Here is a 26,141-nt window from a genome sequence, read left to right as displayed (position 1 = left end):
GAATAATTTCCTCTGCTCATACACCTTACTGGATTCTAAATTAATTGCATCAACTCCAGAAAGTCCTGGCATCGTTGTGTACAGTTCAATGAAGATCTCTGCTCAGTGTAAAAAGAGCAGTCAAGAAGCAAGCAAAATATTAGGATGCATAAGGAATGGGATGGAGAATAACAGAAAATATTACATCATTATGTAAATCAGGTGTGCGCCCTCTGTGTTCAGTTCTGGTCACTCCATTGTAAAAAAGGACATAGCAGAAATGAAAAGGTTAAAGACTAAGGACTTGCTACATGCCAACCAATACTCAGTGCTAGGAACAAAGACTCAATATAGAACTTTAATGATTATTATAATATATTTTAACCTAGTTTGGGATCATTTGGGATGAAAGGTGCTATTTAAATATTTTTTAAAAAACTTACTAAATTGTTAATGCTGAGAAACATTCAAGCCCATCTGTTTCCATAAGATTTACTAACAGTAAGTAAATGCTGTTTTAATATTTGCCCTTTCCTCCTACCACACTTACTGCAGTGCTATCTGGGATCATTTTTCTGTATTACCTTTGTAAGACAGGGCAATTATTTTACCAAGGGCTGGCACAAGTTGCCACTTCCAATTGATGTTGGTTCCTAAGCACCAACAACACACACAATGTACCATCACAGATCACACTTCAGTAGTCACAGGGACCGTACACATTGCAAATAAATGACCATAGATTTTCCTTGCATTTCCCCCCACACACACCCTGGAGTTTTAATGCACACCATTGTTTTTAACCAACACAGACTAGGACTTTGAATTAATCAGGTACAAAACACACGCAGTAGTTGTTCTAATCAGTAGATTAGAATCCCTGTGAAAAAAATCATGTATCTCTGTGCACATTTCATCTGACTGAAAGAGACATGATTACAAGACTCTCTTTACTGCGGGGGAAAAAAAAAAAAAAAAAAAGACAGGTTTTGTCCTCTTTCACACTCTGCTGCCGTACATTACAAACTACTGTCGCATGCAAATGCTGGTTCATGCCTTTGCATCGTTGCATCGTTAAGAAGAGATAAGAGATTTCATTTCATTCTCAAAGGAAAACTGTGTGTTAGATTTTAGAAAGTTGAGGCGGGGCAGGGGGGTTCACTGCCCCAATCAGAGGATGCAATTCACCCATGAAGTGAAGCTCCAGAGGGCAAGAACTCAGAAAGGTACTTAAGCGCATGTGTAGTTTTAAGTACGTAGTAGTCCCATTAGCTTCAAAGTTATGCAACTGCTTAAGTGCCTTGGGTGCTAAGCCCCACATTTTTTCTGGGCAGGGATTCCAATGGTGAATTGATCTCAGAGATTTATGTGCAACCCCAGTGTGCCATGTAAACAGTTTCACTATTGGCTCCACATATATTGGCTCAGGACACAATGGGGCTGAAATGGGAAGGAGCCACACATTCACATTTATGCAGACCAAACAGTGCTAATATTCAGTGCAAACAGCTCAACTGGGCTGTTCTAGTCCATAAACTACAGTAGCAGCCCTGCACCCTGGCCCTGGTTTGGGCAATGGATTTCATCTTTCCAGTTGCTCCATGCTCTACTCACATGCAGCCTGAATACTTGCGATTTACGTGCAACTGACTATCTTGCAAGTGCATAACAGAGTCACCACATAGTTTTAAAACTCTACCATACACCTTCTTTAGTGTTTATATCTGGGTTAGATTTATGCTCTTGATTTGTTTATTGTCACCATTTGCATGAACCCACTGCATGCTGCCTCAGTGCTAGAATGATGGTGTGGAATGTCCTAGAGTAGACACACCATGAGGGGAGAATCAGGCCTTTCATGTTCTCATTAGATGCATACGCCCCAGTGCAGAAACAGACTTACTACAAGAAAATAAATCATAAGAATTAGATAGCTTTCTGTTATAGCATAAATGCAGCCAAAGCAGAAACAAGACTTTGATGACCCTCCCTAGAAGAGGAACGATGGTCCAGTGGTTAGGACATGAGCTTGAGGTTCAGGAGACGTAGGTCCAATTCTCTGTTCTGCCACAGGCTTCCTGTGTGACCTTGAAAAAGTGAGTCTCTCTCTATGGCTCAGTTCCCCATTTGTAGAATGGGGATACCTCACAGGGATGACGATAAATGCATTAAAGATTGTGAGCTGCTCAGATTCTGCACCTAAGTACCTTAGATAGATCGCCTTCTGTGCCATTCTCTCTGTTTGGGGTATCAAACACTTGCATCTTTGAGTTCTGGGAAAGAAAGTGAGAAGAACGAATAGATGTGTAGGAATAATTGTGAACCACTGACAAGAATCCTACTCTAATGCTGAGAAACACTTTAGTGTCTCCTCATGCTGTTGGAAGGAATTGCAAGAGATCTTGCTCACTTAAATCATGTCTGGCTCTCATGGTCTTCATTAAAGAATTCTCTGAGTCTTCTGGCTGGACCTCTATGGCACATTGAAAACTTTAGAGGATTAATCTACTTTGTCATCTGGTTTCTCAAAGGGTGTCCATGCTTTCGCTACATTACTCCTCAGGAGGGCGTCCTGCCACTGGGAAAGGCATCCCAGACAAGAAATGCAGTGCAAGAAATGAATGATATACAACAGAGAATAGGTAGGAGCTACATCTGCAGGAGATAAAGTGTCAACAAGATGAAATGGAGCAAGACAAGATGGTGAGATCTCAGAACAGGGAAAAGAGCACTGGTGTCAGGGACAATCCCTTTCCCATGATAATCATATATTCAATGCACATGCCCTACAAAAGGGCAGTTTCAGATCCTCCCAAGGTGTCCTTGTATGATCTTACTACTAGGCTCCTCTTTGTCTCCTGACACAGGCATTATCCTCATTCTGATCTCCCCTCTATAGCACACAATGTGCAATAGATTCTTCTTATGGAAGTCATAGCAATCAGAGGAAATGCAAGCACCCTTATTAAAATCCAGAGAAAGACAGGCTAACTCACACCATATATATACACACACCACTGCTCAATCAGAATGCATCCAATACAGAGATACCCTATCTGGCCAAATGCCAGGGACACCAATGCTGTAGGCACATTTTATAAATAAAATAATAAGAATAAGTTTCACTGAATTCCTGGAGTTTGAATTTTTTTTTTTATTTTAAAATATTTGTTCTTATTAGTTCCTTAACAAAGAAAATGCAGAAGTCATCTTGAGGTCGAGAGCTAGGACCTAAGGCCTGATCCAAAGACTTCCATTGATTACAATGAACTTTTCCCCATTGCGATTGGTGATTTTTTTTTTAATTGTGAAAAACACTCAAGCATAAAGGGCATCGGGAATGGCCCAAATGCTTATTTATTGTCACACAGGGTTGACATTCATGGAGCTGTGCTGGTATTTAGAAATTATGCAAAGCTTCCCACCTAAATCCATTGTCACTTGGCATCCATCCCGTAGGCCATCAGTCTAATCAGCTCTGCCCATGCTAGTGTTTGGTGCATCTGGCATCCCTAAATGCAGCTCTGAGGTTGAATAATTTTTAAAGATAATTATAAAAGCTTCTGTGGCTACATGAGGCAAGTTTTTAGGCTACTTTGATCTAAAAGGAAAAGTGAATTTCTCCCTCACTTTTGTTACGCTACAGGCAGCCCTACAAAAACAGCTAACACATGTGGGATGGGGCTTAAGGGACACTAGCAGCCCTGCCCCCCAATCATACAGGCTAAGGAAGGAAGAACATCTCCCGAGGTGGGGCCAGATCCCTGGGAACAAACACGGCATCAGCAGAAACTGTAGCTACTCCACTTGCAGGACAAGGAATTGAGAAGCCCAGAAATAGCCGCTGTACAGAGGGATGGAGGGTGCTGCAGCAATGGGGCAGGGAGGCTGCAGCCCAGCCAGTGCACCTCTTTGGGCCTGAACACCATTGGGTGGGGGGACTTTAAGGATGGGAGAGAAGGTTCTGTCATGGTCTTCTTTCACAGTTTCTGGACTCCTGTGACACAGAAGGAAACTGACATTTTACAGTTTGGCCCTGATCACCTCATGTAGAAGTCCCATTCCCATAGACAACTGAGAGAAAAGAAGGGCCCGTAGGTCACCACACCCTCCCCACCCTCCGGTATCGCATACAGCAGGAGACTTCCTCCCACCCAGGAGACACTGCCAGCTATCTTATCAGCAGGCAGTTTGGCAAAGGAATGGGGGGCGGGATGGAAACTGCTCATCTGTCTCAAAGCTTGACATCAGAGTTATATACAGGGACAGGGGATGTGTACTGAGGAAATTAAGGGAGGCTAATCCCTGGGAGGTGCAGAAGGACACACTCTGGGTTGCTGTGTGGAGTCAGGAGAGGAGATGGTAGGATGGTGAGAGAGCACAGTGCATGGGAGGATGTTTTTAGATGGTGAGCGCCTTGTGGGAAGGAATGGAGAGTCTTGATTAAGGGACCACTATATATTAAAAAGGACATTTGTGGAAGAAACATTTTGAACATAATATAGAACATAATTTGGAACAGGACATGGGTGTCACACACAAACAACCACGTGAACTTATTTGGTCATCTGCAACCACACATCCTCCAACTTCCCCACCAACTGTTTGTATTTCTCGACTGCTATGTCTTTGTACCATTATAATATCAGATCTTATGGGCAAGGAATGTGTCTGTCTTTTTATTCCATAAGGCATCTACTACTCTGTGGGTGCTGTGACTAGATAATAAATACTTGTAATCAGAATACATCTATTACATCCATAATAGCCTCTTTGATGAGCCATCACAGTTTCTGTGACATGGGCAACTGTCAGCGAGGAACTGAACTGAGGCTCTGAACTCTTGTCACCAACACATAATAGATTTATACTATACATTCAATATTCACATCTTCCACTATACTATTTCTTTTCTATGAATGGTAAAAAAATTACATTTTTAATAGTTACCTCCATTAATTGTAAATAAGTCCAGTCAAGAGCACTGGGGAAAGTATTTTAAAAATACCAACTGCAGTTTCTTTTCTTACCATTTAAATGGATTGCTTTATCTCAAAAATATAAATATAAATCAATGAAAAGAAACTTTAGAAACTCATGATTTATGGGCCTCACAGTGGAAATGGGGCTAGCAATCAATCTATTTAATGTCTCTAACATATGTAATCCACCCAAGACATCATTATTCAAAAAGCAATTAAATTAAATAGGGAAAGAAAAGAAAAAAAAAAGAGAATGACATGCTTACTGTAGCTAATTCATCAAACTTGCCAAAGAGTTCATTCAGAAGCTTCACCAGCTCTTGAGCAGTGCACTGTGATGCCAAACTAGTGAACCCCACAATGTCTGCAAACAAAATGCTGTAAAGAGAAGGAAGGAAACATGGAAACATTAGTGCAAAACACACCTTCTTATTCTAATTTTCTTCTATGCACTGAGTGCAACCCAGAACACAAACCCAGACAAACGAGGATTGCCACCATTAAAGTGCTATGCAGAGCACAAATATCAAAGATTCAGGATCATCTTGCATTTAAAGCACAGAACTAGGAGTCAGGGGACTCTGTGCTCTGATCCTCGCTCTGCCACAGGCTTCCTGGAACCTCAAGCAAGTTTTGTCTTAGGTACTTATATCGCTCCCCTCCCCATCACTGTACGGGGGCTGAGTGACTCAACACCCCGTGAGGTAGGACAGTACTATTATCTTCATTTTACAGATGGGAACTGAGCCACAGAGGGGCTGAAGTGTCTTGCCCCACATTAGAAAGGAAATCTATGGCAGAACAGGGAATTTAACCTGGAGCTCCTAAGTCCTAGGCTAGCACCCTAACCACTCGACCATCCTTCCTCGCTTAACTTCTAAATTGTATAACCTTTCGGTGTTTCAGTTCGCCTACATGAGAAATGGGGCTAATTTACAGAAAGTACTGTGAGGCTCAACTGATTAATGCTTACAAAACATTCTGAGGAATTAAGGCTATGGATCAGGACTCAAGAGATCTGGGTTCAATTCCTGCTTTGCCACAGACTGTAAAACCCTGGGCAAATCACTTAGGCTGGAATTTTCAAAACATCCTTAGGGAGTTAAGCACCCAAATCCCATTGACTTGCATGCCCAACTGCCCCCTCTGCCTTAATTACACTTCCAAACCTCATAGCGATGTTGAGAGGATAAATCTAAACGTATTTGGGAGTTACTCAGATACTGCGTTGAAAGGGGCCATATAAATACCTAAGTAGATCCTTGAATGGAAGCGACTACAGAAGTATTAATTATTTAGATTTACTCACCTGCTGGCCCAGGCCCTGTGGCAGCTGTGGAAGTGCTATGGATCTACTTACAAGCAGTACCCAGCCTAAATAACATCAAATAATTATTTATTTAGGTTTATAAAAATGCCACCTACCCATATGCTCTAGATGTGCTTGTATGACTTAATACATCTTGAGGACAGCAATTTAAGATAACCAAGCACAAATCTCCCTCCTCCAAAACAATTCTCCATTCTTACAATTGCAACTCCTTCCCTCCCAATTAATGTAACAGATGCAAGAAACACAAACCTAACCAGTCCCCCATTCTTGCTTCCAGACAAGGTCACCAAATCTGATCCCTCACCCGAAAACCCAAGAAAGGGAAAATATAACCTTCTCAATTCCCAACCCAGCCCTTTATCAAAGGCACATAAGTCACCCCGCTGCCACAAATCCTCCCAATACCTCATTTGATTCCATGCAATTGCTAAAATAACTTCTGCCCCAAAATCCTTTTCACCTCCTCAACCTTGGTAACCTAGCCTAACAAAACACTGAACCTTCTAAATTTCAACAGCTCCAAACCTCAATACAGGCCTAGAAGCTCATGTATGTGCTGTCATGCATATCCTTAGAGCAACTCCTCTTCACTTCCTAGAACATGCTTTGTTAGAGCATTGTTTAAACATACTACACTCCAGAATTTGATCATTTACATCATACATGTTTTTTATCATCATAGTAAAGATTTTTTAAATATAAAATATGTATGGATAGATTAATCTCTGGTGCCTTGTGACTACAGTGTCATGACCATGAGACACCATGGAGATGGCACAGTGAAAGACTTAAATAGAATATAAATAAATATGGTAGTGCCAATAAGTGCTCTTCAGATTTACCCCCAAAGCTCTGCCAATGTACTTCATTTTGGACCTACAACATCATTGCTTGATAGACCTGGATCTGTCTTTCATGAAATCAGTCAGCCAGTGCCAAATCATCATACTAAATTCCCTGAAGTTTTTGAAATACACTCAGATGTGCATTAAAGATTTCTAGAAATTGACCCAAACACACACGGGAATTCAGCTATCCAAAAGGTAAAAAGCAAGGACTGTTACAATCCAATATACCAGCGAGCTGTCAGACTTCAATTCTATTCAAGTAGACATCACTGGTATTTTCTTTCATGAAATATTACTATTCGATTAGAAATTCTATTTGGTTTCTTTGTCACGCCAGAAGTTCCCAGGATCTATATAAGCATATGATGAGTTTTTCTGTTTATGTCTGATGTATTGCTCTATGCGTTTTCCTATTCCTGGCTTCAGCCAAATTTTCAGCAGTGGTCACTGTTTTTGGCTGCTCAACATGAGACAGCCAAACGTCTCATGAGATGCCTCATACTGGGCACCCAAAATTAGTGGCTACTATTTTAGAAAATGGTAGCTTTAGAATTTTATGGTGGTTTGTTTTTCAAATCTGGAAACTTCTTTAAATCTTTCAAAACATATAAGACAGTAAAACTCAAGTATTTGCTAATCAAGAAATTTTCAAATCGGCACTCGGGGTGAACACACACACACACACACAATACAGACTGCCCAATATTTTAATGGAAAGAATGTAAATGCTCAAATACTTAAATGTTAAATATAGTAGGTGACCTACAGTTACTGTTAAGAACAGGTATTACATCTAGAGCTCTTCATTATTTAACCATGGTCTACAGTAAAGGTGCTCATTTATTATCTGTTTGCTTAAAGGAGGGTTATTTTACAGAATTGACACAATGAGTTATACAACAAATACATTCATTTAAAAGGAACATTTATTTGGCACATATGTTGATCCTTCTACTTCACCATTTGGTCCATAGGGTTTTCATTTATTAGCAACAGGCCAAATTGGGGATGTATAAAGTGACCCACAACACATACTTGCAAACACTAGTATATGCATAACTAACTATGTAAAATATATAAATAGTTGTGTGTTAAGAGAGTTCTGAAGTGTATATTGTTACATTTGTTTGTGAAATCTGAAAGGCGAATTTCTATATATCAATACTGTTAATTGAATGTAGACATTTTTTAAAGTTAACAAAATCTTGATATATGTTATCTTACCTTATGGTCATTTCCATTTAAGGTTTAGGGGTTTCGTTTGCTTTTAATAACTGTAAGTTCTTGAACATTTTAATTGTAATGTTCCAATTATACACAGCTGAATATTAATCACAAGTCTTTATCACAAATGTACAATGTTCAAAAATGGCTGTTTTGAGTAAAAAGGCAGTGAAAATGTCAAGTCTAAATTGGACTCAAAATTAACTCTGTCCTCTTGTGCATATGCACAACAATACAGTCTAATTATATTATTTCAAATAACTGCAGGATACCTGCCTCATTCCATGTATAGCTTGGACAACACACACTGAATAAGACAGAGGTCCTGTGAATCTGTGTCTTACGTTGGATTAAATTATATTCCATTACCACAGTGAAAACCTACAGCAAGCCATAGATTTATTCTGTAAGTCATATTATTCATTCTATAAGTCATATTATTTATTATTTAGGCATGGATTTATTCTGAACAAGTGATAGCAAAACTGAGTCCTCAGCACAGAGAACAGACAGTATGCAATGAATGAAGTAGGGGTCTTCCAAATCCCAGGCCTCTGCTGTATTGCAGCCTCGCTCATTAAATGGTTTGTTGTTGTGCAAAGAGTGGGGTGCATTTAGGCCCTATCTTCTATTTATGAAAAAAAAAAAAAAGTATTTAACACACACAAAAGTGGAACGAAGACTCATTTTCCAGTTCAAAAATATTTAACACCATATAGGTTAGTACTGGTCAGCAAGATGTTTCATTGATTCCATGTACTCTCCATCCGTCAGTATCCATCCGTTATCTTTAGTATTATATTTTGGTTGTAAGTTGCTTGGGGCACAGACCATGTTTTTGTTCTGTGTTTATAAATCACTTGGTCCTGATCCATGACTGGGGCTCATATGTGCTACAGTAATACAAGTAATAAATAATAGTAATTCCATTTTGTGGGATAAACACATTGCTTTTCATGATGTCCTTCCCCATTTGTTGGAATGGAAGGGACATTGAAAGGAGGAGGAGAAATTCATCCCTATAGTAAGAATATGAGAGGATTATATGCTTTGTGTAGCCACAGGATTTATAAAGTTGTTAAATAGAGTAATTATAAGAAAATAATACACTAGAGCTATGTTGTAACCTTCTAATTATTTGTAATGCAACCAGTATGGTCCTACCTGGTCCTCAACAGAGCACACTGACCCTGAATTAGCATCCAAACTCACTCCCTGCCTGTGGTTTGGCTTTATTGTTCCCTCAAAAATAATGCCTAATCCATCCCTCGAGGATCTTCTCTGCCTTAGCTCCCTCCCACCGCCCTTATAGCCTTGATGGCATTAACGAGCTGCACCTGCCACAATGAGTCAGCAGACCTTCAGCAGCTTTCTGCTGGGTTCCAACATCTGCTAAAAGTGTGCCTCCAAATTGTGCTGCATAGCATAGCAGATCTAGGCTGCTACGGTTCACTGCTATATCCCATTATTTATATAGCATCCTCGGTTTTGGAAGGAAAACACTGCAAATACCATAGCAAATTTAAATTCTACAGATGGCGAATGTTCACTTTTTAACAGTGTTCATGCATACACTTTATTCACATAAAAAGTCCTATTGACTTCATTGGAACTACTCACATAAGTAAGTGCTCAGCCATGTGAGTAAGGATTGCTAACTGAGCCTTTAGGTCACCTTCAGTCAACATACAATAAGAACAATTTTCTAGTATAACATACTGTCACAGGACGGAATCTATAACAGTTTGATAAATAAAACTGTTTCTACGGGTACATCTACATTTGAGCTGGGAGGTGTGATTCATAACTTGAGTAGAGGAACCTGTGCTAGCTCTAAAAATAGCAGCATTACCAGGATAGCACAGGCAGAAAGTTGGTCTAGCTACCCAAGTATGTACCCAGGGGCTCTGGGTGGGTACATATTCCATGAGCTAGCCTGAGCTGCCACCCCTGCTAGCCAGGCTATGCTGCTATTTTTAGCACGGTAGCTGGAGCACAGCTGGCATGAGTATGTCTATGGGAATGAGCTGGGAATCACACCTCCAATGTAGACACATTCTAAGTCACTAAGATCTACAGTAGGCTGTGTGAATTATGAACTAGGCGCTCACAAAAAGAACATGGGGTTGTTGGAGTGAAATCATGAAAGGAGGAAAATGTATTCCTTATTTTTTTAGAAATTTCCTTAAAATCAATTCCCAACGAACCATCTGCCTCAGGAGGATCACATAACACAAGCTTTGAAACCTCGCTACAGCGTAAATTAAGGGCATTTTTAAACTCATCTTGACATTTCATAAACATCTGATTTTTAATGAGACTGGTATTTCCGGTCTGATCTTTCTTGGGACTGAAGATGCCACTATTAATCTAAGACATGTACTGTTTCTTAAGAATAGTAGCCTCTATTTAGGCCTTGAATGTCCAACTCTTACCTGGTGGCAAGCATTTACAGGAATAATCCCAGAGATTTTCAGTGGGACTACTTTCACAAGTAAATGTCCAAAGAACCTATAGGGTCTGACCCAAAGCCTGCTGAAGACAATGATAAGGTTTCTACTGACATCAATGGGCTTTGGATCAGGTGCTCAGTTTGTAAGAGATCAATATTTTCAATTTCATTCTATATTGTTGCCTGCATTTAGTGTATTGTTAAAATTAGGCTAAACTAAACTACCATAGTAGAGACTAGAAAATTCGTAGTAGCTTGAATGCTCATTATCCATTTATATCTTGAGGAATCTTATTCACAGAGCAGAGTGAGTACTTGTCTGTTTACATTCTAAACTGGCCACATTTCTGTAAGCTGCATATATTAAAATATCTCTATTAGCACCTGATTATGAGTGGGAAAAGCTAATTGCTAAGTAGATGAATAGGCAGATTCTCTGGAGCCCCATATAAAGTGTGCACATGAGATGATTATGTTATTTTTATTAGTCTTATAAGCAGCACCTAGCAACTCCAACCAAGATTGGAGTCCCATTGTGTTAGGCACTGTACATTATATATATATATATATAATGTACAGTGCCTAACACAATGGGACTCCAATCTTGGTTGGAGTTGCTAGGTGCTGCTTATAAGACTAATAAAAATAACATAATCATCTCATGTGCACACTTTATATGGGGCTCCAGAGAATCTGCCTATTCATCTACTTAGCAATTAGCTTTTCCCACTCATAATCAGGTGCTAATAGAGATATTTTAATATATGCAGCTTACAGAAATGTGGCCAGTTTAGAATGTAAACAGACAAGTACTCACTCTGCTCTGTGAATAAGATTCCTCAAGATATAAATGGATAATGAGCATTCAAGCTACTACGAATTTTCTAGTCTCTACTATGGTAGTTTAGTTTAGCCTAATTTTNAACACAATGGGACTCCAATCTATATATATATAGAGTAGGAGATGGTTTCTGCCCTGAAGAGTGTATGATTTAAATAGATAAAGCAGACAAAAAGTGGGAGAAAGTATTATTATCCCCATTTTACAGAAAACTAAGGCAAAGACTGATCTTCTGCCCTGATCCACCCTCTTTGTGCCATTCTAAATCTGCTTTTCAAGACTATCCCCCCTCCAATGCCTTTTCCACATCTTTCTTGATGCCGTGATCATGTCAGACAAGCAAATGTAACCACATCTTTCTTTTCTGCTTTCATCCATTTATTCTATGAAGAACTTTTTTTCAGGTAACCCATGGCATTTGCATCTGTTCCTATTGTTACATCGAACAGCCCCATTAAAAACAAAACATAAGCAAGCAAGCAAACAGTTCTGCTGCTTTCTTGATAACTGACACAACAATTGTTGTCTCTCTGAGGTCAAGGTCCATCCATTAGATAATCACTAATTATTACACACAACGTGTAGGAAGAGGAAACAAAGCTACCCAGAAGAGTACAGATTTCATCTGCACAATATTGACTCCCATCAGATTATGAAAAGTCCATTTGACCTCTTCCCTGGAAAGCTTCCAAAGATCAATGTTTTCTGTTTTTAATCATGATTTTTATGTACCTCGGTCCACATCCTAGATATAGTGAAACTTTGCCTTGGAAAGATTTCTTCCCCCCACCCACACATATAAATACACACACAGAAGCCTACCATAACATAATATTTTCTTGTGCAATTATTTGGCTTCTAAGTCTGTGGTCAATTTTGGGTTCATTGATCCTTCTCTTTTGATAGGTAACAGAGCTCAAACCCAAAGTTATCATGCTCTTTATGGCTTTACATGATAGAGGTAAAAAATGAAAAGCCTTTCTTAACATACTGTTTTTTTTAACTGTAAATAATATAAAAAGATACTATGCTATAAACAGCCATGTACGTCAGTTATAAGAAAGCAAGCAAGAATAGCTTGTCACTGCTGTGGCTGTGAGTATGATGGAAAAAACAAAGGCTGTAAGTAATTATTTGAGAACCCATTTAACCATTTAAATTCAGAAGGATATAGCTACAGTGATATAGGCAGAAACTAAGTTGTCTTCAAAGAAAAAAATCTGTAAAAAGATGGATGATGATAGGGAAAGAAATGCAGCACTGATAAGGACCAAAGAACACATTAAATCATAATTAATACTAACATTCTAAGGTAATTTATTTAGCACCAACAGTCAGCACAGCATTGCATGAACAAGAGCCTGATTCTGCTCTTTCTTACACTGGAGTAACTCCATTTATGTGACTGAAGTTAAAAGGGTGATAAGAGTGTCAATCTTACAATCTCCATCTCATTACTGGTGGCACTTCACATATAATAGTCATAACAATGGCTCCTTCCCAAGGAGTTTACCTTGATTTTTTCCCCCTAGGCAAGAGCTTGTGACTTTGTCTTCCTGTCCAGTCTAACCTCCTCTGTGGAGTTTGCCTATGAGAGAAGGTGAGTCAAGATTCCTGGGTATTATAACTAGCCCTACACCTGGCTAAATGAAGACACTTAATCTCTCTGCCTCAGGCTATTTCATCGTTAAAACAAGACTTTATTTATCCTTTTTACTCACAGAAGTGTTAAGACCTTAATTATTTTATGCTCATGGCTTAATGTTTGTGACATCCTTGAATGCAATGTGCTGGATCCTACAGGTGTAAATTATTATTTAGTTGATATGATTATTAATGACAGATTTATTGCACCTGTAAGACCAAGTGAAAATTCCTTTCAGTAAGCTTTTAAAATTTCTCATCTAAAATGTATTAATTTTATTTTAGGATCATCACTTGGAAAATAAATCACTACAAAATTACTGAAATTGCCAAAATGTTTGCAAGTTTCTGGGCGGGCAGGATTTACTGATACCACTACAGTCGCAACTTAAGAATATAATGGTGTCAGACTTAAGGAAGAAGGTAGCTTGTTCTTTGACAGGATGAAAGGTTTAAATGTGATCCATTGAGGTTTATGGAGCAGCATCAAGTTAAAAGCAAATGTAGTTTAAAGTTTTAATCTCGCCCCCACTCTGCACACACGGCTTCCATTCATGTTAAGGGGAGTTTAATGCTTTGAACTGCCGAGTGAGAATAAACCCCTACAGTATTAAGAAGGAAGCTTGAAGTGATTTACAGCTGGAGAGATTCATCTGTGAACAGATGAGAATAAAGAGAGACAAAACTCACTGAGAAACATGCTGGAAAAATGTTTTGGAATAAGCTAAGAGAAACATTTGTTAACATTTCCAGCTTGCTCCACAATGGTGGCCAAATCTAGAAGAGTGGGTCCAGGACACCCAAGAGCTCAAGATGTGACATGTACTGTCCTCACTTCACTTTCTCAATAACCTTCCCTGAAAACATTCAGGTAGAGACTGGTAGCTGGCACCACGCTTTAATAACTCACTATTTAGTGAATATGATGCATCCCTCCCTAGTGAATGCTCTACAAAGGATAGTCTGATAGAGACTCACATTTCTTAAGCACTGGAGGTCCCAAATTCAATCCCCGGTGATGACCTGTTATGACAATCATTACCCTTTCACCAAGGAAAGCATTAATAGGTCTCAATAATTAGCCCCAAGCTTTCTTGATCATCTTTACAAGCCAAGAAGTGCAGGTCCACCTGCCAGCTAACTGGCTGTAATTACCTCAACATGGAAGATTTCACTGAACAAAATTGTACAAAATCCACCCAAGATGGTACTGCATTGAAAACATCCCGGTGACACTGATTCCAAGTGTCACTCACTCAGCTTGGGTAGATTGTTGCAGCAAAGTAGATTGAAAGCTTGTAGATAGAGAAACTCAACTCTTTAAAAGAGTAAGATAAAAAGGTCTCACTACAGAGCCCAACACGACTGGTTCTGTTGGACAAGGACTTGCTGATGGTATGTCTGAGGAAGAGAATGTCTCCTTTGACTCTGTCACAGTCACAGCATAGGAATGTGATACAATCTATCTGGCTTAGAAGGTTTTTTCTTCAGATCAGTTCTCCAACCTCCCATCCTTACTACTTTATCATTTGTAGGCCATCTTGAAACTAGTACGAGTTGCAAAGATGATGGGGAGGGTGGCATTTTAGTGCTAGGCACAACAAATAAAGATAGGGGGCAAGATTTGTAAAAAAATAGGAACCTAAAATTAGGTTCCTAAATCCATTCTTGTACCTAAAGAAATGGCCTGATTTTCAAAAGTAGGTAGTTCTTTTTTAAGGGAGGAATTTTCAAAATGTGTATAAGTGACTTAAGAGACCAAGTCCCATTGACTTTGAATGGGACTTGTGCTCCTAAATCGCTTAGGACCTTTGAAAATCTCATCCTAGATGCCTAGTTATAGGCACCTATTTTTGAAACTCTCAATTTGGGTTTTGCGAAATCCAAGATCAATATAAATGCAGTATTACCAACCCTAAGCATTCAAAAATCATGAGCCAGGACCCCCCAAAAATAATGAGACTGGCTTAAATCTTACCTGCCTTTTGATTTCTGAGCCTGTAGGAGGCACTTGGGTCACATTTTCAAGTTTTTCTCTGAAACTTTGAGGGTTAGAAACTCATTTAAAAATAAAAAGGAAACGCTGAGATTCTCACGTAATCACAAGATTCCAGGAACTGAGGCTTTAAAAAAACCAAAATCTACCATGAGACCTTCACTAAAATCATGAATGTTGGTAACACTATAAATGTTAACTTCCTGACCCTAGTAAAAAGGTTTTTTTATTTGGACTTTCCTGCAGAAGTGTTTGGAAACCAAATATTTTTTTGAGGTAAACCCAAACCCTGCAGCACTGCGCTTGTTCAGAGAAAACAAAGTGAAACTGACTAGAAACTGAGTACAAATTTCAGTGAAAGTAATTTCTCTGTTTTCATTATCCAAGCTGAATATTAGAAGCAAATGAAAACAAAGAGCACTAATGGTGGAAAGCAGTGTTTTTAAAAATGTTTTCAGTTTTTATAATACAAGTTTCTGCTAAGAACACCATTAGTAGATAAAGAACTTGAACTATTGAACTTTGCAGTAGTAAGAAAAAAAAAAAGACTCTTTGTGGAATGGAAGGCACTGTATTCCTGAGCACTAGCAGGACCAGGTCATTTGAGAGGAGAAGGGTGGGAGTGGGAAGAATAGCAAGACTGAGATAACAACAATTGATTTCAGAGGGAGTGCTCATGGAACAGCATGCTGCTTAACACAAGAAGGGTGGCAGAAACAGGCCCTCAGTCAATCATCTGTGAGGCTGAATGATCAAGTGATGGGGACAGATATACATTTTCCTAGGATGACAAATGGATGCACTGCACCAACATTTACTTCCTTCCCATTGTCTGGATAAATGAGCTATTGCACAAACAACCAATGCTTCCTGTTTGTAGGGTAATATAGTCTGTCAGTATCATGCAAAATAAATATTCGTATCCACCACAAATATAACAGACTGTATCAGATGACTACTAGGTCATATAAATTTTGGTTCCTCCTAGCATAACTATTCTAAATTATTTATCAACTCAAAATTGTTATCCACAGTCTCTACAGGCATGTTACCACTCAGCCATCCCAACCTCCCCCAAACCAACACAACGCATCTCCATTGGGCTTGCTTTCTTGTGCTGTAAGATCTCAAAGTCACTGTGTGTCACTCTATTTGCACTACATGTTATCTGCTTTACATTATTTCGTGAGCTGGTGTCACTCCTACCTAACATTGTCATGCCTCTGAATGTAAATCTTGTGAAAAATCCTTTCGGGTGGCTTCAGGAAATCTTCCTTCATTTCCATGGCAACGTTCCTGGGCAAAAGACTCATCAGGAGACGCTCCTAAAAGAAAATGCAAACCCATTAGTTTTGGGGTGTAATTTTCCCCCCAGTCAGCAATTATGAACAAAATCGAACCATTTCCCCTATTCCAGCATATGTCCTGAGGATTTCTGTTCCATAAAGAACATGAACCCTTCCTCTCTTATATTTCTGCTGCCTGTGGGAGAGTTTTTTTTCAAATTCCTCTGTACAACATAAAAGACCATACAGTAAGGAAACAGCTAGTTTCAAGAGTAAATCATTGTCCATAATTATACTTATAACCATAAAACTAATAATAACAACTTACTGTATCACCAGTATCATTTATCTGGGAAGGAATTCCAAGAACATTTACTATGCTTTTGTATCTACTGGTTTGGAACTGAATCAAAGTGTTACTGGGTCTATTAAAGCAGGTTTTTAAACAGTGCAATCTGCTATAATTTTTTCCACACAGCCTGAATCAACTGAACAGTAATAAAGGTACATTTTTATAAAATATAGGCCAGCATGGAAACAGTGGTTTTATCATATGTCGCTCTCCTGCTTACCCAAAATCCCATATTTCCAAAGGTTTTGGATCCCTCTGATATTGGTTACATTATATTCCCCAAATGGTGACCTACTCATAGGCACTTTAAAAACTTGTGAAGGCTACCCTATTTAGAGAGTTCCAGAAGTCCTCAAAGAGAACACAATCTGAGCACCAGCACTTCTTCACATTTAAAACTCAAATATGCCAACTTTTGCCCTAAGATGCATTTGAATTTAAGGACCCAACTCTGCAATCAGATCTGTTAGCATCCCATATGGGAGATGGAACCCATGCTGCCACATCTGATTGCAAGATTCAGAGCTAAAGTAGTGGGAGTTGCGAATGACTGCCCAAGAGCAAACTTTGGCCCAACATTTCTCCTTATTTCAGTTGGCCAAGAAACATAAAGGGGACAAAAATTAAATAAAGTGAAATAAACAGTAAAAGAAAGAAAGAGAATGGAGAAAGAGAAGTGGTTAATATGAGGTTTGATCAGACTAATGCTCTGCATTGTTTGGTAACATTTTACCACATACTCCTTATGCTCTAGCCATGAGCTCGGGACAGGACTAAAGTACAACACAAGTCTTCCAACTTTGAGTTCTGACCTATAGTGTTGCTTCCAAAGGCTAATGCTTCAGATATTTACATCATGGAGGAGTGAGTTAAATTTTGCAAGAAAAAGATTACTGACCCCTGATTCTCATTTACAGTAAAGCCCCTTAACATTCCTGTAGTAGCATAAATGAGAATTAAGTCCCATTAATTTTAATTAGGTTTCTTAATATCCAGGTATAAACTATAGTAAATAAAGTCAAAGAACATGCAGAAATTAAATATTTGTGAGTGGCTTTATACATCAACCAATTCCCTTGCAGAAAAGTCCTAGAGCATTTTAGGAAAATATACTCTTACTATAAGTTTTTGTTTAATTACCTGTGTAATTTTATATTCCTGCTATTGATGGGACTGGAAAACAGGATATATCACTCGATTAAATTGCCCTGTTCTGTTCACTCCCTCTGAAGCATCTGGCACCAGCCACTGCTGGGAAATGGGATACTGAGCTAGATGACCCAGTATGGCCATTCTTATATTCTTAGAATTTTACAATGTGGTTCAAAAAACCCTAGTGGGCCAGGCTATGACAGACCCTTACAAAGGTGAGTGGAGGGTGGAAGGGATATCTTGAGTAGTTCCTATCCTCACTTAGGGTACATGTTCACTACCCGCCGGATCGGCGGGTAGTAATCGATCCCCGAACGCGCTCCCCGTCGACTCCGGAACTCCACCAGAGCGAGAGGCAGAAGCAGAGTCGACGGGGGAGCCGCGGCCGTCAATCCCGTGCCGTGAGGATGCGAGGTAAATCGATCTAAGATACGTCGACTTCAGCTACGCTATTCTCGTAGCTGAAGTTATGTATCTTAGAGCAATCCCCCCCCCAGTGTAGACCAGCCCTAAGGAACATAGGGACAGCTCCCACAGTACACATCAGAAATGTACAGAGCTGCATAAAGTGCAGAGAAGGCAGTGGGACAGGCACTGCATAGGCTAGGTGGAATGCAGGCTGCACCACCATATAGCTGATCACACGCGTTAACAAGAAAGGTTCACATCTGAGCTGGAATTCAATTGGCTATAACAAGAAAGTATGTTTTAAAAGATTTTTTTCATGGTAAATTTTATTTTAACAAAAATTAGAGACATTGCCAAAACGAGTCATTAGCAACCGCACAACAGCCACAAAACCTTTACACAAACAAGGTTAGTTGCCTAGAACTGATTGAATGAGTAAAGTCCAATTACAGTACATCCTTGGAAAGAGGACAGACATTGACGAGCTTTCCAGATCAAGGAGGGAGGTAGCAGAAGGGTTGGATATCAGAACAATTAAAAGGGAGGCTGGCAAGTATAAGAAATTATAATTTTCTAGCGTATAAAGCAGCAAACAAACAAACAAACAAACAAACCCATAGATGACATCAAAAAGTTGGTCTTAAAAAAAAACATGAGAAAAGCCCATTTTCTTTCGGCCAAAATTTGAGCCATATTTCAAGCAATATGGGATTGAATTCCAGATTACCTGAGTAAGGACTGGTTAAGAAACCCAGGGTTTGGACCTATGAAAGAAATAACAGTCCAAGCTATGCAGAAACATGATCAGGTTCAGGAAACAGCATTGTCTGGATCTCCATTAAGTGAGCCCCACTGTGTTGTATCTTCATTTTCTCAGAGAGGGTGACAAAAAAAAACCCACACAAGAGACAAGGAACGGAGATCAGCATGGCTGCATAGAACACTGAATGGGAACAAGAGACAGCATAACAAGCAACATTTGTGTTGACATTCATGCTCGAGCAGCTGCTGCCATTGAGGATGACAGAAAAAAGTGAAACAGGTAGAAGAACAGAGAGCACCAACCGATTAGTAACAACTTTGACAAGGAAAAACCACATACGTTGCAGGCCTCCTTTTTAGTGACAAACAGCCTTGTCTTGCATATATCATCAGGATCTAGTGCATTATCATATTGGATCCAAACAAATAGACTCAGCCAGTAGACAGAAAAATATAAAGATATATCTGGCTCTCTTGCTGACCTTTGGAACGCTTTAAACATACCCCAACACTACAGTGTAGCTGGACACTGCAAAGAGGGTGACATGCTGGTCTCATTGAAGACAATGGCAAAACTCCACTGACTTCAATGGGGCCATGATTTCAGCCAGAGTATTTTTATTCTGTATCCAATCCATTCACAACATGTCAATCTTCCACAAACATTAATGGATTTAAAGTGTGGTCATACTCTGCAAAAAAAACATTAAAGGGTTCCCTGTTTATGGTCTATCCATCTAGAGGACCCAATCTGGCATTCCTTGTACAAAATCTCACTTAGGCCAAGGAATGGCAGAATAGGCTATAAATGTCCTCCATTAACAATGTTGCATTAGGTTTGTATTTTAATTGCCAGTCTTACAAACTCAACTGGGAATCTGGGAATGTCAAGCTTGGCTCTTTCTGCCGAATGTCTCATCATTAATGAAGATTTCTGTGAATGGAATTTAGTTAATTCTAATGATAATGCTTGAGTCAGAAAAGAATCCAGAGATCATTGTCTCACAGTTATATTGGTTCCGCATTGCTGAGAGAAGTAGTAAAAACATTTTTCTTACTAAAGTCAGCAGCTATGACTTAGAATATACATGGTAAACAAAGTGGGAAATGGCAATTTTTATGTTGTCACTATTCTGACCAATAGAAGACTAATTGTAAGCACACAGTGCAAAAGGAAAAGATATATAAAAGATCGCCATACAATAAGATCTATTGCATTGTTATTGTCTAATCTGGACATTAGCAAAAAAAAATATTTCTCAAAATAACTGCCCCAAAAACCTCAAACTATACCTTTTATTTTTGTTTATGGTCTTTATATTCTAGCCAAACAATAAATTTCACTAATATAATGCACAAATTCAGACAGTATACATTATTTTGGAATGTACAGTCTGTCTTCATCTTCTTCTCCTGGCTACTCTGATAATATATCATTGTAACTATACGTATAGTATTGTTCAGATAAACAATTCCATTGCCGTAACAGATATTAGGAGAGCAAAATAGTATTTTGTTTTGCACACTGTTCAACACTGATTGAGAATACAAACTCTCACATCTTTAGTAAGTTATTGAATATGGTGACTTACTACTCTGATTGCACCAAAACAGATATTTCAAATAAATTAAATTGATGGCAAAACTCCCGTTAACTTCAAGATTAACAGTATTTCACTCAATGTATTTTTGGAATTACCAGTACGGGGTGGTGTTATTGTATTAGGAAAATCTTTACTATTTTAGTACATTGGAACTATAACTTTCATCTCCTGCGTATCTGTATTTCCAAACTTAAATTGCCATTAACATAAGATTTTTGTACTTTATTACTTAAAAACTCAAATGGTTTATATAATCTTACATCTTGTACAGTACAAAGAATATATCTTACCATGTTCAGTTAATACTGAATTATGGTAATTTGTATTGCTTCTTATTAACCTATATTAAATTTACAAAATAAACTCATTAAAAAAACTGAACTTTAACTCACCCAAAAAAACCACCATGATGTACACTTGCCACATACACAGTCAAGGAAAGATTTCAACTTCCAGAGTTTAAGATTTCCTCGATTCTGTGATATTAGACTTTTGGAGATTATAAATTCCCTGATCTAGAACTATTCAACAGCCTGAAATCAGCCACTCTTATGTAGGGCCTCTTGAACCCAGTCAAACTTAACTCACTTGCATTCTTGACTGAATGACATGCTTAACTCAGATGTTTTTATTTAACTTATTTTTCCAAACGTTCAATACTTTCTCAAACAAATTCCTTCTAAAGGTTCTATACTGATTTATAACAATTTAGGCAGCCCCCAAACAATAGCTTCCAACACAATATAAAATGCTATTATTTTTCTATGAAATTCTTTGTATCAGTGTCCATATGGAATATGGCTGTGACACATTTTTGAATCCTTTCAGCAATCTGTAAATCACTTATGAAACCAAACTCTCATCAGAACACCGGTCTCAAATCAGCAAATTCCATAATGTTCTTGGCCAACATTTCCCCTCTCCCTTCTGTTGCACACTGTGCTGTGGGATGATTGGTTACAACTGTCTACCCACAAACTGGCTGCTTTTCCGTTTATGCCCTTCATTTAAAATAATCTATTTCTAGTGCACCCATGAATTCATAAAATACCATGAAATCTAGGTGTCAGTAGAACAATTAATAGTAGCAGAAACATCAGAGTCCGAGCATGGAACACCTTAGCTGCCCCCTCACTATATCAGGTCATATTTTTAAGGATCATCAAAGGAGAAAAATATATTTAAGAAAAGGGACATCTCATTTGATAGTTTTGTAGATTACTTTATCAAGAGAGGAGGTGTCCTCCCTTATGCTCTAAAAAAAGGTAAGACAAACTGATCTTCAAGATAGGTCAGGATGTCCAAAAGGCCAAAGGCCTTCTATCTAGACTGCCCTTTCCTTACCTCTATTGAGTTTCACCTTGGGCTCCATTAACAAAAATATCCCTGTGCTGTGGTGGTATTGTATATATCTCCAGTAGAATCCAGATATAGCATTCAGTTATAGTGAAACACTGCTTAGAATGAAGTAAAGTGAATTGCTGCAATGCATTCCAAAAAACTTTCAGACCTCTTATATAGCTCTCATTAAGAGAACATATAAAGATGTTTGCATAACAGTCTTATTCAGCAGCTACCTGCTGGAATTAAAAAAATATATGATTTTCTTGACACCTTCACAATTGCTAGAGTCCCTTGCATTTTCAAGAGGTAGAAACAGTTTGCATCACATCCATGGTGAAGGAACAGGAATATTTTACCAGTCCATCTCCTGCAATAGTAAAACTCTTTATGTTGACAATTTGAGGGGAGAAGTTAATAGATATGTAGATTTTAAAGCACGAAGGGACCATTGGGAGTCTCACCTCCTGCATAATACAGGTCATAGAACCTCACTCAGTAATTTCTGCCTCAAGCCCATAACTTCTGTTTGAGTTCTAGATGTAATGAGTTATTTCACTATAAGGTTCCATTTCAGTTTTTATTTCTTTTTGAGAAAAAAGGCACTAATATCATTAATAAGAGCATCACAGTTCAATTTACTTTCATTTGGGAGCTCAGCATTTACTTTATCAACAGAAGCTCCTAAATGCACCCTAAATATTATCACTTGCTACACAATAATGCCTGCATAAGTTGCATGTCTGCATCAGTTTTAAGATAAATCACTGAGCAGCAGGCTCTCTGCTACCCCTACACTACATTGCATAGCTATTTTAATTCCTTCTAGAGCTAAACTACTGTAATGCCCTCACAGTAACTTTATGTAAACTTTACTGAGAGAGTCAAGATAGATGAGGCAATATCTTTTCTTACAACAGCTATATGCGTGAAACCGGACAATCACTACCCTCTTGAATGAACTCACACACAGAAAAGTGATAAAAAACAAAGACAACCCATCATCCATGGGTGAACACTTTTCACAAAGCGATCACTCCGTATCTGACCTCTCAGTCCTCATCCCCAAAGAAAACCTGTACAACACGTTTACAAGATAAGTCTGGGAACTTAAATTCATAACTGTGCCAGACACTAAAAGCCAGAGATACTAGTTTTATGGCCCATTTCAACAATTTGTAACACACCCTGTTGCCTGCTAACATTTAATTGCCCACTTCATTTTAAGTGGTAGCCTATAGCATATGTGAACACCTTATGCTTAACAATCTGTCCCAACTTGTATTTAGCTTAGACACTCTGGTTGCCCTCTCCATCCCTGAAGAAGAGCTCTGTGAAGCTCAAAAGGTTGTCCCTTCCACCAACAGAAATTGGTCCAACAAAAGACATTACCTCGCCTATCTTGTCTCTCATATATCCTGGGCCAACATGACTACAGCACAGTGCAAACAAGTGAAGTTTACTATCATTCATTCTTGTAAGCTGTAAAATAAATGCAGAAGACTTCATTTATACATTATTTTAAATTAAATTATGTTGTGAATATAGTGTTATTGTTATGTATTCCCTAAATAGTGTTAGAGGAAAGAACTACTATATTAAGATGACTTTGCTTTTTTTTTTTTTTTTTTTTTTTTTTAAAAAGGCCACTAGATGGCAATGTTTCAGAGCATTACTGTAATGTCTCAAAAGTTATGATAATTTGTTAGTGCTTTATTATTGAAATCATAATAGTTGAAGATCATTAGTGATGCTGTACTGCAATGCACGGGTTGTGAATATCAGAGAAGCTGGTGGCTCACTGGAGTGTTATGCTAGAAGATGATCGGTTGTTAAAATGCAGATTTTACACCTAGCAGTTGATTTGTCATTTGAAGCTACCAGACGTAAATCTGACAATCAAGCTAAATGATAGCAGCATCAGCCTCACACAATCCTTCTTAGCACTCCCCAGGGAGACATTCCCACACCACTGAAACCTAATTGACAATGGCTATAAAATGATCAGTGGCCTATCCCAAAGCAGGTGTACTTTAGATGCAAGAGCAGTCCCCTCCTTAGGCCTGGTATGGTAGAGAACATTCTACACACATAGCATTGTTGATATGTAAGAGGCAGCTGGTGAATTTCTGACCTCATAATAGCAATTTCTAGTGGTAAAACCAACTTTTTAGTGAGTCTGCTGTTTTGTAACACATTATTAGCCGACAGAAACCTAAGCTGCAAGTTCCATGTCAATAAGAGGATCAGAGATCTGTTGGCAGGAAAAAGAAGAATCTTTACTAAGTCCACGGAGAGCCTTCTCTTGGAAACAAACAATATGAAATGAAACTACATTTACATAGCCAGCTAGCTAGTGACATTACACAAAAAATGACATTGCTTGCCCCAGCCTCTCCGACACAGTAATGGCAGTAAAGAAATCTAGCAGGAGCTATACACAGAGTGCGTCACTTGTACTGAAACTCTGCTCATAATGAGATGGAATGAAAGCCCCACTTGACTGCATTTCAATGCACTGTTACTCTGTTGAGTCCAAGTTTCACTCTGCTACAAATTGGTGCCACCCTGATAATCTCCTTGAAATGACGCAATCAACACTTACCAGCTTGGTGTGGAATGCTGTATTTCACCTCCCTTTCCTCCTCTGTTCCCAAAGAGAAGAGTAAATGGGAGGAAGAAAAAAGAAGGCATAACTAAGCAGCAAGGAGTGTGGGAGAAGAGAGGCTGTTAATATTTCTACAGTGGCTACCAACAGGGAATGCAAAGTAAATGGAACAGCATAACTGCTGCTGTTTCCTACTACAGATTAAGGCTACATCTACACTACAGGGGGGAGTCGATTTAAGATACGCAAATTCAGCTACGTGAATAGCGTAGCTGAATTCGACGTATCGCAGCCGACTTACCCCGCTGTGAGGACGGAGGCAAAATCGACCTCTGCGGCTTCCTGTCGACGGCGCTTACTCCCACCTCCGCTGGTGGAGTAAGAGCGTCGATTCGGGGATCGATTGTTGCGTCCCGACGCGACGCGATAAATTGATCCCCGAGAGGTCAATTTCTACCCGCCGATTCAGGCGGGTAGTGTAGACCTAGCCTTAGATAAGGTCTTCTCTCCCCACAAACCTATCAGTGCCATATCATCTGCAAAGAGTGAATTGAGTTCCTAGTATTGCTATTGGGATGAGGAAGAAAAGCACTTGTACCCTCTCCCTGTAATAAAGAAAACCCTGCTTATATTGATGGGAGAGTTTTCAGACAAGAAAAAGACATTTCCCAGTAGGAGGGTTTCACTGTTCCTATTTTATGACAACCGAGAACTTCAGCCAAATTAGAGAGGGGTGAAACTGTGCATCCAGGGAGTAGTGCCCTGGGAGGAGAGGAGTTATCATAAGATAGATATTCTTACCAGACAGTGTGTGTCAGGGCCCTGACAAAGTCCGTCAACCCCAACACTATGCCAGGATGTTCAATAATTATGGAAACAGTGTTACTTAAATCCTGCATTTTCATACAGTCCTTATATCAGTGTTCTCCTCCCAAGGACAGAATGACTGAGGCAATGTGGTAAGCCTTCACATTTACCACAAACTGTACATGTCACTCTTGTTCATGTCATTGCTCAGTAAACATTTTACTTTATTCAAAGAGTTTAAGGGTCTAGGAATATCGATGACATCAGCTGTTCAGAGAAATACCTGGGAAGCTTAGAAGGCCCCTTCAAGGCAAGGGTTCAAACTCATTTAAGTTTGAAGCTGACATAGTCTATCAGTAAATGTTTGTTAGAAGTTGTTAAATTAAAGGTGTGAAAACGTATACTAATTAAGAAGTGTTATTGTCTTACAGTCCCCACATTAAGGGCCACACTCCTTCCTTTTTTTGGTTGTACGTAACTCCTATCAACTCGAGTGGGAAGCACATGTGTAAGTCCCTGAGG

At 39.0% G+C, this 26,141-nt stretch overlaps 1 protein-coding gene across 1 annotated transcript in view; it reads right to left on the bottom strand.

Moving 5' to 3' along the window:
- The window catches only part of ADCY1 (adenylate cyclase 1), a 229,307-nt gene that overhangs the window by 108,075 nt on the left and 95,091 nt on the right, over window positions 1-26,141 (bottom strand). Inside the window, exons 3-4 of the mRNA XM_034761297.1 lie at window positions 16,506-16,624; window positions 5,228-5,339 (exon numbers count right to left, since the gene is read on the bottom strand). Coding sequence (XP_034617188.1) covers window positions 5,228-5,339; window positions 16,506-16,624 — 231 coding nt within the window. The remainder of the gene's footprint in view (window positions 1-5,227; window positions 5,340-16,505; window positions 16,625-26,141) is intronic.

Source organism: Trachemys scripta, chromosome 2, assembly GCF_013100865.1.
Source record: "Trachemys scripta elegans isolate TJP31775 chromosome 2, CAS_Tse_1.0, whole genome shotgun sequence".
NCBI lineage: Eukaryota > Metazoa > Chordata > Testudines > Emydidae > Trachemys > Trachemys scripta.
This window is presented reverse-complemented; position numbering and strand designations above follow the sequence as displayed.